The sequence below is a fragment of the Physeter macrocephalus genome, chromosome 12, assembly GCF_002837175.3.
Source record: "Physeter macrocephalus isolate SW-GA chromosome 12, ASM283717v5, whole genome shotgun sequence".
Classification (NCBI taxonomy): domain Eukaryota; kingdom Metazoa; phylum Chordata; class Mammalia; order Artiodactyla; family Physeteridae; genus Physeter; species Physeter macrocephalus.
In genome coordinates, this window is record NC_041225.1 from 84421049 (window position 1) to 84433504 (window position 12456).

At 45.5% G+C, this 12456-nt stretch overlaps 1 protein-coding gene across 1 annotated transcript in view; it reads left to right on the forward strand.

The window, feature by feature from the left end:
• The window catches only part of ANXA4 (annexin A4), a 78980-nt gene that overhangs the window by 31347 nt on the left and 35177 nt on the right, over positions 1 to 12456 (forward strand). Inside the window, exons 3-4 of the mRNA XM_024133523.3 lie at positions 3430 to 3517; positions 8835 to 8929. Coding sequence (XP_023989291.1) covers positions 3430 to 3517; positions 8835 to 8929 — 183 coding nt within the window. The remainder of the gene's footprint in view (positions 1 to 3429; positions 3518 to 8834; positions 8930 to 12456) is intronic.

Genomic DNA, 12456 nt, shown 5'->3' on the forward strand with positions numbered 1-12456 from the left:
GCCCAGCGGCCATGGCTCCCGGGCCCAGCCGCTCTGCGGCATGTGGGATCCTCCCAGACCGGGGCGTGAACCCGGTTCCCCTGCATCGGCAGGCGGACGCGCAACCACTGCGCCACCAGGGAAGCCCAGCTTGTTGATGTTTTTAATTTGTAGTCTGTATTTGCAGAGGGTCAGACTCACTAACTTTTTGTCCCTTGTACACATCAGCATATGTCTCGCTTTAAGGCATGCTGGTCGTTTCCAGTGATGCTGGTCTTCATCTCCAGTGTCTAGACTGCGGTCTCCTCCTCATGACTTCCCATCCTTTCCTCTGCCACTTGGTCAGGCTTCTGTCCCCTCCATTCCACTGCAGAAGCCTTTGTCAGGATCACCAGGACCTTCCGTGTTGCCCAACCTGACCATCCCTTCTGTGTCCTCTACTCACACCTACCTTAGCAGGCACTGACATCTTCCTCCTTCCTCAGCCTCTGGACAACACACGGTCCTGGTTTTCTTTATACATCAAGGACCAGTCCTTCTTGGTTATCCATTCCGGTCCTTCTCTGCTGGAGAGGCCCAGGCTTGTCCTAGGACCCCTGTTCTTCACTTTCTCCCTAGGTCATGTTGTCCAATACCATCCAAACACTGATGTGTCCTGAATTTATTACTCTAGACTTGCCCTCTAGATTTACATTGTATAACCAACCATCCTTTTGACAACTCCACTTGGATGTTTACTGGACATCCCAAACTTAACATTTTGAAAATAGAACTTCTAAATCCCACTCCTCACTGCCATCCCAAATCTGGTAGTCCTCCAGCATTCCCCATCTGGGTAAACGATGCCACTGTCTGCTTGGCTGCTCAGGGAAAAAGATTTAGAGTTACACTTGCTTCTTTTCTTTCCTCACCTCCCACCTCAGTCCATTGGCAAGTTCTGCCGCCTTTGCTCCAAAACATGTGCTGAGTCTGTCTGTCTCTTTCCATTTTTACTGTTTCACCCTCGTCTACCATCATATCCCTGGATCTTGGCCCAGATTCTCAACTGGTCTCTGTATCTCCCTGCAGCAGCCCAAGTGATCTTTTTAACATGTAAATCAGGTCATCTCCTCCATTCCTTTGCTGAAAACCTGCCAGTGCCTCCTACTGCATTTAGAATGAAACAGAAACTCCTCACTGGCTTGTGAAGGCTCTTGTTCTGCCCTTGCAACCTCTTTGATTTTCTTTCTTTTTCATTTTTAAAGTTTTTATTATGGAAAAAGGTAAACACATACAAAAGTGGACCAAATATTAAAAAGAACCCCTTTGGGGCTTCCCTGGTGGCGCAGTGGTTGCGCGTCCGCCTGCCGATGGAACCGGGTTCGCGCCCCAGTCTGGGAAGATCCCACATGCGGCGGAGCGGCTGGGCCCGTGAGCCACGGCCGCTGAGCCTGCGCGTCCGGAGCCTGTGCTCCGCAACGGGAGAGGCCACAACAGTGAGAGGCCCGCGTACCCCCCACCAAAAAAAAAAAAAAAAAAGAACCCTTTTGTACCTATAATTATTATTAACTCATGGTCAGTAATTATTATACTACATAATAATAACTCAGGGCTTCCCTGGTGGCGCAGTGGTTGCGCGTCCGCCTGCCGATGCAGGGGAACCGGGTTCCCACATGCTGCGGAGCGGCTGGGCCCGTGAGCCATGGCCGCTGGGCCTGCGCTCCGGAGCCTGTGCTCCGCAATGGGAGAGGCCGCAGCAGAGGGAGGCCCGCGTAAAAAAAAAAAAAAAAAAAAAAAAAAAAAAAATAATAATAATAATAATAACTCAGTAATTATTAACTCACGGTCAGCCTTGTTTCTTCTTTACCCCCACTTACTTCCCCCAATCCGTTATTTTGAAGCAAATTCCAGACATCTTATCCTCTCATCTATAAACTCTCTCAATGTGTATAAGATTCAAACTCTTAAAAAAATAAAATGTAACCACAATACAATTATCATACCTAAAACCGTTAACACTAGTTGCTTAATGGCATCAAATATCAAGTCAGTGTTCAATGTCCAACTGTCTCATAAATGTCATTTTTTTTTTACTGTTTGATTCAGGATCCCAATAAGTTCACCCATTATGGTTTTTTGTTGTTGTTGTTTTTTTTTTTTTTCAGTACACGGGCCTCTCACCGTTGTGGCCTCTCCCGTTGCGGAGCACAGGCTCCGGACGCACAGGCTCAGCGGCCATGGCTCACGGGCCCAGCCGCTCCGCGGCATGTGGGATCTTCCCGGACCGGGGCACGAACCCGTGTCCCCTGCATCGGCAGGCAGACTCTCAACCACTGTGCCACCAGGGAAGCCCCACCCATTATGATTATTGTTGTGCATTTTTAATCTCTTTTAACCTATATTTCCCCTCCATCTCTCTTTTTTTTAATTTTTAAAATTTATTTATTTTTGGCTGTGTTGGGTCTTCGTTGCTGCGCGCAGGCTTTCTCTAGGTGCGGCGAGCGGGGGCTACTCTTCGTTGCGGTGTGCGGGCTTCTCATTGCGATGGCTTCTCTTGTTGCGGAGCACGCGCTCTAGGCGCGCGGGCTTCAGTAGTTGTGGCACGTGGGCTCAGTAGGTGTGGCTCGTGGGCTGCAGAGCGCAGGCTCAGTAGTTGTGGCGCACGGGCTTAGTTGCTCCGCGGCATGTAGGATCTTCCCGGACCAGGGCTCGAACCCGTGTCCCCTGCATTGGCAGGCGGATTCTTAACCACAGCGCCACCAGGGAAGTCCCTCCATCTCTCTCTTTTCTAATTCTCCTTGCAGTTTATTTGTTGAAGAAACTAGATCGTTCATCAAGTAGTATTTCTCACAGTCCGGATTGTGCTGATTACAGCCCTGTGGGGTGGGTTAACATTTTCCTCTTTCTCCTATTTACCATAAATTGGTATTTGGCCTTAGAGGCTTGATTGAATTCAGGTTTGATTTTCCCCTTTCAGGGCAGACAAGATTACTTTGTAGGTAATGGTTTAACTTATCTTACCACTGCCCAGCTTGCCCACCAACTCAAGCCACACTGGCCTCTGTCCCACTCCTCCCCCAGAAGGCAGCTCCAGCCTCAGTGCCTTTGCCTCAGCTGTTTCCTCTACCTGTAACACTTTCCCCGATCTTTGCGCAGTCAGCTGCTTCCTGTCACTCAGACCTCAGCCTGAATGTCACTCCTCAGAGCAGCCCCTCCAGGACCTCTCTGTCTGCCCTGTAGCCCTTCTCACTACCGGCCACCTGGTGGAATATTTGTTTGTTGGCTCGTTTACTGTCTGCCTCCTGCTGAACTTGAACATCAGCTCCAGGGGAGCAAGAGCCTCATCTCCCACAGTCCCAGCACCTGGAAGAGTGTCTGGCCCATGGTGGGTGCTCAGCAAACTTGCTGTGTGAGATGGTGCCATGCTGGTGAGAAGTGCCTCTCAGTCACCATCTTTCTCTGTGCTCTCAGGCAGCCAAGGGAGGCACCGTCAAAGCTGCTTCAGGCTTCAGTGCCACCGAAGATGCCCAGACCCTGAGGAAGGCCATGAAAGGGCTCGGTAAGTGTCCCATTGGAGGTAAACACCCCTCACGTGCTGTGCATGACAGAGTCACCCAGAGGGTGTTGTGTCCACAGGCAACTGTGAGTACGTCTCACACTAAGAAAACACAATGGGAACAAGTTGACTTTTCAAGGCAAACTAGACCGGAGGGTTTTTACTAAGAATTTTAAATGTTATGAACTCATTCTGGACTTCCCTCATAATTTAAATTTGTTTTACATTCCGATATTATGAACCTATATATCAAATTTGAGAAGTGCATTTTTTTTCCAGTTAACCCATGTATGCATGTCATGCCAGAAGGTTTACAAAGCACTTTGACAAATATTATCTGAACAAATACATGCGATAATCCTGTGATGTAGTGAAAGCAGCTGGTCCTATTGTTATTTTCGCCCCATTTTACAGATGTGAAACTGAGACTCGGAGAAGTAACGTAGGAAGGCACAGAGTAAGTGGAACTGAGCCATGAGTCACACTCAGCAGAGCCTGCCAGCTCTAAGTCCACATTCTTTCCCTTGAGTCAGCGCCCCGCCTGTTACTGCTGTAATAGGCACAGCTAGGCCAGTACTCCCGTGTAGTGTGTGGGATTTTAGGTGAGAAGGCTGTGCGTACGTGACCAGAAGGGCTTGTCTTCCGGTGCACCACCCTCTGGTAGCTCCCGTGGGCAAAGGCCTCCCACTGGGTGGGCACAGCCATGCCCGGGCACTGCAGGCTATGCTGACCTAGACCCTGCCTCCAAACTTGCCTGAGTGGACATTTGGCCAGAGAAGTGCTCTCTGTTTCATAGCTGCTATCTAGAATCTCCTCAAGATTTGGATAAAAACGTTTGACCATGAGGCGTTATTTCCCAGTTTTTCTATCCAAGAAGAATTCATCTTAGCCCCAATGCTACTAACAGGAACGACAACAGTAATAGTGAGCGTTTATTAAGCTCTACTGTGTGTCAGGCACAATGTGTTACATAGATTATGTTTTAATTCTGACAGCAGCTTGTTTCACTAATGAGAAATTGAGGTTTAGGGAGATGAGCTAACTTGCCCGAGGTGTCTGGGGTCCTACGTGTCAGGATTCTAGGCAATTCCATGCAGTCCGACTCCAGAGCTGGAGCTTAAGCCACTGTGCTGTGCTTCTGCCCACCTCTGAACAGGACATTACCCTGAATCTATCATTTTCCCTTTTCATAAATAGAATGGACAAGGTACTCGGCCCACCCTTTTTTTCAGGTGTATCCTAATTCTTTGGTGGATAGCAAGAACACCATAATTCAGAACGTAGACCACATGGCATTCGGAATTCTCAGAGTCAGGAGGCATTCGATACAGCAAACCATTTTCAGTGCTCGCTGTGTGGGCCAGTGAAGGTTAGAGGAGACAAGGACTATAAACCTAGTCCTGTGGTTCAATCGTCCATGGATGCTAGGCAGCCAAGGCATGCACAGAAACATGATCCGGTTCATAATATGATAGCGACGGGAGGGGCACAAGTAAGATCCCATTAGGAGTCAGGGAGATCACATATCATTTGGGAGCATCAGGCAAAACTTCTTGGAGGATGTAGAAATTGCTCGCCACAACTAGAGAAAGCCCGTACACAGCAACAAAGACCCAATGCAGCCATAAATTTAAAAAACCAAAAAAACAAAAAAAAAACCCTCTATAACTTCCTCCGTACACCTCACATTTTTCTAGAGCTCTAATTTTGCAAAGAATAACTCTGGTAAATCTATATATTTTTTTATTTCTCCCTGAAATATTTCAATAGACTCTCCTGTAACTCATCACATCTTCCCATACAGTATATGGGAAAATAGAAAACTCAACCAGCGTACATGAACATCCAGCTGTGAAAGTTGCCTGTAAAAGCTGCTGCAAGAAACAAGCAAACAAAATTTATGACATTTTAAATTTGTAATTCAGGGACTTCTCTGGTGGTCCAGTGGTTAAGAATCCACCTTCCAATGCAGGGGTTGTGGGTTCGATCCCTGGTCGGGGAACTAAGATCCCACATGCTGCTGGGCAAATAAGCCTGCGTGCCGCAACTACTGAGCCCATGAGCTCTAGAGCCCACACACCACAACTAGAGAGAAGCCCGTGCAAGTTGACTTTTCAAGGCAAACTAGACCGGAGGGTTTTTACTAAGAATTTTAAATGTTATGAACTCATTCTGGACTTCCCTCATAATTTAAATTTGTTTTACATTCCGATATTATGAACCTATATATCAAATTTGAGAAGTGCATTTTTTTTCCAGTTAACCCATGTATGCATGTCATGCCAGAAGGTTTACAAAGCACTTTGACAAATATTATCTGAACAAATACATGCGATAATCCTGTGATGTAGTGAAAGCAGCTGGTCCTATTGTTATTTTCGCCCCATTTTACAGATGTGAAACTGAGACTCGGAGAAGTAACGTAGGAAGGCACAGAGTAAGTGGAACTGAGCCATGAGTCACACTCAGCAGAGCCTGCCAGCTCTAAGTCCACATTCTTTCCCTTGAGTCAGCGCCCCGCCTGTTACTGCTGTAATAGGCACAGCTAGGCCAGTACTCCCGTGTAGTGTGTGGGATTTTAGGTGAGAAGGCTGTGCGTACGTGACCAGAAGGGCTTGTCTTCCGGTGCACCACCCTCTGGTAGCTCCCGTGGGCAAAGGCCTCCCACTGGGTGGGCACAGCCATGCCCGGGCACTGCAGGCTATGCTGACCTAGACCCTGCCTCCAAACTTGCCTGAGTGGACATTTGGCCAGAGAAGTGCTCTCTGTTTCATAGCTGCTATCTAGAATCTCCTCAAGATTTGGATAAAAACGTTTGACCATGAGGCGTTATTTCCCAGTTTTTCTATCCAAGAAGAATTCATCTTAGCCCCAATGCTACTAACAGGAACGACAACAGTAATAGTGAGCGTTTATTAAGCTCTACTGTGTGTCAGGCACAATGTGTTACATAGATTATGTTTTAATTCTGACAGCAGCTTGTTTCACTAATGAGAAATTGAGGTTTAGGGAGATGAGCTAACTTGCCCGAGGTGTCTGGGGTCCTACGTGTCAGGATTCTAGGCAATTCCATGCAGTCCGACTCCAGAGCTGGAGCTTAAGCCACTGTGCTGTGCTTCTGCCCACCTCTGAACAGGACATTACCCTGAATCTATCATTTTCCCTTTTCATAAATAGAATGGACAAGGTACTCGGCCCACCCTTTTTTTCAGGTGTATCCTAATTCTTTGGTGGATAGCAAGAACACCGTAATTCAGAACGTAGACCACATGGCATTCGGAATTCTCAGAGTCAGGAGGCATTTGATACAGCAAACCATTTTCAGTGCTCGCTGTGTGGGCCAGTGAAGGTTAGAGGAGACAAGGACTATAAACCTAGTCCTGTGGTTCAATCGTCCATGGATGCTAGGCAGCCAAGGCATGCACAGAAACATGATCCGGTTCATAATATGATAGCGACGGGAGGGGCACAAGTAAGATCCCATTAGGAGTCAGGGAGATCACATATCATTTGGGAGCATCAGGCAAAACTTCTTGGAGGATGTAGAAATTGCTCGCCACAACTAGAGAAAGCCCGTACACAGCAACAAAGACCCAATGCAGCCATAAATTTAAAAAACCAAAAAAACAAAAAAAAAACCCTCTATAACTTCCTCCGTACACCTCACATTTTTCTAGAGCTCTAATTTTGCAAAGAATAACTCTGGTAAATCTATATATTTTTTTATTTCTCCCTGAAATATTTCAATAGACTCTCCTGTAACTCATCACATCTTCCCATACAGTATATGGGAAAATAGAAAACTCAACCAGCGTACATGAACATCCAGCTGTGAAAGTTGCCTGTAAAAGCTGCTGCAAGAAACAAGCAAACAAAATTTATGACATTTTAAATTTGTAATTCAGGGACTTCTCTGGTGGTCCAGTGGTTAAGAATCCACCTTCCAATGCAGGGGTTGTGGGTTCGATCCCTGGTCGGGGAACTAAGATCCCACATGCTGCTGGGCAAATAAGCCTGCGTGCCGCAACTACTGAGCCCATGAGCTCTAGAGCCCACACACCACAACTAGAGAGAAGCCCGTGCACCACAGTGAAGAGCCCTTGCACCACAACGAAAGATCCCGCATGCCACATCAAAGATCCCGCATGCCGCAGCTAAGACCCGACACAGCCAAATAAATAAATAAAATTTTTAAAAAGAGCAAAAATAACAATCTTTTTAAAAATTTTTTTTAAAAATTGTAACTCATAGTGAAAAGTTTTGGTAGGATATTGCATCATGGGAATTCATGGGCAGTTATAAAAAGTTTCCTGATCAGAGATCAGGAAAGAGAGCTTAGAAAAGAAAAACACAAATACAGATCTTAAAATGCAGTGGATACAATGAGCAGCCAATTTAAACCCTGTGAAGTGCCAAATCATGAATTAAAAGATGGGTTTGAACTGTTTCGAAACTCAGAGGAGACGATAAAGAGATAAAAGTGAGGAGAGAAGGGCAAGAACGTGGAAGATAAATATGGGCAATCCAAAGAGGCAAAGTACTATGATCGCTCACATTCATAGATAAGGAAACTAATGCTCAGAGAAGTTAACTCCTTCATTTAGTGGCACATATATACAATGGAATATTAGCCATAAAAAGAAACAAAATTGAGTTATTAGTAGTGAGATGGATGGACCTAGAGTCTGTCATACAGAGTGAAGTAAGTCAGAAAGAGAAAAACAAATACTGTATGCTAACACATATATATGGAATCTAAAAAAAAAACTGGTTCTGATGAACCTATGGGCAGGACAGAAATAAAGATGCAGACATAGAGAATGGACTTGAGGACACGGAGAGGGGGAAGGGTAAGCTGGGATGAAGTGAGAGAGTGGCATGGACGTATATACACTACCAAATGTAAAATAGGTAGCTAGTGGGAAGCAGCTGCATAGCACAGGGAGATCAGCTCGGTGCTTTGTGTCCACCTAGAGGGGTGGGATAGGGAGGGTGGGAGGGAGACGCAAGAGGGAGGAGATACAGGGATATATGTATATGTATAGCTGATTCACTTTGTTATACAGCAGAAACTAACGCACCATTGTAAAGCAACTATACTCCAATAAAGATGTTAAAAAAAAATAGCCAGTGAAAGGAGAGACCAAGACTCTAATCTAGTGTCTGTTTTCCCTCCAAAATAGACAAACTCTCTGAACAAGAACTTCTTTTCTTAGAAAGCTCTCTGCATGTGTTTGGGTTACACCAGTGTCCACAGAGGAACCCATTTTCTCATTCCTCTCTCAAATCACACTCACTCCCTGTCTCCGCTCCACACCAGGCACGGATGAAGATGCCATCATCAACGTCCTGGCCTATCGCAACACGGCCCAGCGCCAGGAAATCAGGACTGCCTACAAGACCACTATCGGCAGGGTAGGTGGCAGCTCTCTGGCTTGACAAGGGACCTGTCAGCAGTAGGGGAGCAGGGGCCCCTTCCTTCTTGAATCCTGAAGTAGTGGCCCTTGGTTTTTAAAAGATGGATCCTTTGCCTTGTTTAAAGATGTTCTTGGAAAAAACAAACAAACAAGCAAACAAAAAACAATTTCAACACGTTCAAGAGTTCCTCCACTGTCCATAGCCAGAAGTGATTTCAGGGAGCTTTTGATTCACAAAATTCAAGGCTAAGTTTAGTCTCTTCCCCCACAAGTCCTTTCAGGGACTTGGTTGTGGAATGGACTCAGCCCCCTGCCCTTTGGAGCACTGGGCAGGGCTCAGCTTTCAGTGTTGCTTCCCTTGGCCTTTCCTTTAGGCCACTTGCGAATGAAGATCCTCCAAACCGACTAAAATGTTTAAATCCAGTTTGTTCTAAATAGGCTCTCCGAGGATTTAGGGTCTATCCAACTCTTCGACATAAACCCATTTGTAGTATATAGTCATTCCTTTGAATGATCCTTAATTGAGAGCCACCCCCTCCAGTTCTAGAATGGGGCTGTGTGTGTGTGTGTTATGTGTGTGTGTGTGTGTATGTATTTTAGTGGCTTATGCATTCAAAGGTGGTTCACTCACCATGTTTTCCCCTTCCTCTTTGAGTCCCACACCCCTGAGCAACCCTGTCTCAGTCTTGTTTTCAACAGCTCACTTACCAGAGTCATTCACCCAATCTTTCCACATCACTGGAAGCTCATCTGTGTGATTAGAGAATCTTTTTATTGAGGAAATGTTATCAATGAGTGCTTCCAGGTCTCAGAGTGCTGTTAACTCCATGATAAGTATTTCTATTCTTGGATATTTTATAAAAGCTAGTCAGACAGGCTGCCTCTCAAAGACAGGCATTAAGCTGCTGGGTGGGGCATGGCTGGCTCAGCTCTTCCCGGGAGCATCTACATGCAGACCTTGGCTGGGCACCAATGGGATTCCTCCCTCAGATTGCTCAGAGTATCTTCTGGGCATTTTAAGCTCTTCTCCATCCCCAAAGAAATTTAATGAACATACATGAGATGTGTGAGCTAGAGACAAAGTGTTGCCACACATTTGGGGTTGATTATTCAGCTTCAGAACTAAGCTGATCTGACAGCAGTTTGTTAAGGTGACCAACCTTAATGGAGTGACTGAACGCTAATTTATTTGTTCATTCATCTATTTGATACATGTGGATGTAACATAAAAATATGCACAATAGATTGAAATATAGTGTTGCGGACTCAGGTTTGTGAGAATCTGAGATCGGAACTTGAAACCAAATCAACTCCGTATTTGTTGGTTGATCTTAAGCAGGTTCTTAAACTCTCTGACCTGTTCTAGGAGGAAATGTGACTAAATGTCTTTAGGAATTGGTCCTCTGGACTCCCTCTTGTGAGAACACCAGAATCACAATTAGCTGCTGGACAGTCATCGACAGGAAGACACTGAAACTCACCAAAAAAGATACCCCACATCCAAAGACAAAGGAGAAGCCACAATGAAATGGTAGGAGTGGCGCAATCACAGTAAAATCAAATCCCATAACTGCTGGGTGGGTGACTCACCAACTGGAGAACACTTATACCACAGAGGTCCACCCACTGGAGTGAAGGTTCTGAGCCCCACGTCAGGCTTCCCAACCTGGGGGTCTGGCAACGGGAGGAAGGATTCCTATAGAATCAGACTTTGAAGCCTAGTGGGAATTGATTGCAGGACTTCAACAGGACTGGGGGAAACAGGGACTCCACTCTTGGAGGGCACACACAAAGTACTGTGCACATCAGAACCCAGGGGAAGGAGCAGTGACCCCAAGGGAGACTGAACCAGACCTGCCTGCTAGTGTTGGAGGGTCTCCTGCAGAGGTGGGGAGTGGCTGTGGCTCACCATGGGGACAAGGACACTGGCAGCAGAAGTTCTGGGGAGTACTCCTTGGCATGAGCCCTCCCAGAGTCTGCTATTAGCCCCACCAAAGAGCCCACATAGGCTCCAGTATTGGGTTGCCTCAGGCCAAACAACCAACAAGGAGGGAACCCAGCACCACCCATAAGCAGACAAGCGGATTAAAGTTTTACTGAGCTCTGCCCACCAGAGCAACAGTCAGCTCTACCCACCACCAGGCCCTCCCATCAGGAAACTTGCATAAGCCTCTTAGATAGCCTCATCCACCAGAGGGCAGACAGCAGAAGCAAGAAGAACTACAATCCTGCAGCCTGTGGAACAAAAACCACATTCACAGAAGAGAGACAAGATGAAAAGGCAGAGGGCTATGTACTAAATGAAGGAACAAGATAAAACAGCAGAAAAACAACTAAATGAAGTGGAGATAGGCAACCTTCCAGAAAAAGAATTCAGAATAATGATAGTAAAGATGATCCAGGACCTCGGAAAAAGAATGGAGGCAAAGATCGAGAAGATGCAAGAAATGTTTAACAGAGATCTAGAAGAATTAAAGAACAAACAGAGATGAACAATACAATAACTGAAATGAAAACTACACTAGAAGGAATCAATAGCAGAATAACTGAGGCAGAAGAACGGATAAGTGACCTGGAAGACAGTATGGTGGAATTCACTGCTGTGGAAAAGAATAAAGAAAAAAGAATGAAAAGAAATGAAGACAGCCTAAGAGACCTCTGGGACAACATTAAATGCAACTACATTCGCATTATAGGGGTCCTAGAAGGAGAAGAGAGAGAGAGAAAGGACCAGAGAAAATATTTGAAGAGACTATAGTCGAAAACTTCCCTAACATGGGAAAGGAAGTAGCCACCCAAGTCCAGGAAGCGCAGAGAGTCCCATACAGGATAAACCTAAGGGGAAACACACCGAGACACATAGTAATCAAATTGGCAAAAATTAAAGACAAAGAAAAATTATTGAAAGCAGCAAGGAAAAAACGACAAATAACATACAAGGGAACTCCCATAAGGTTAACAGCTGACTTCTCAGCAAAAACAGTACAAGCCAGAAGGGAGTGGCATGATATACTTAAAGTGATGAAAGGGAAGAACCTACAACCAAGATTACTCTATCCAGCAAGGGTCTCATTCAGATTTGATGGAGAAATCAAAAGCTTTACAGACAAACAAAAGCTAAGAGAGTTCAGCACCACGAAACCAGCTCTACAACAAATGCTAAAGGGACTTCTCTAAGTGGGAAACACAAGAGAAGAAAAGGACCTACAAAAACAAACCCAAAACAATCAAGATGGTCATAGGAACATACATATTGATAATTACCTTAAACGTGAATGGATTCAATGCTCCAACTGAAAGACACAGGCTTCCTGAATGGATACAAAAACAAGACCCATCTATATGCTGTCTACAAGAGATCCACTTCAGACCTAGGGACACATACAGCCTGAAAGTGAGGGGATAGGAAAAGATATTCCATGCAAATGGAAATCAAAAGAAAGCTGGAGTAGCTATACTCATATCAGATAAAATAGACTTTACAATAAAGAATGTTACAAGAGACAAGGAAGGACACTACATAAT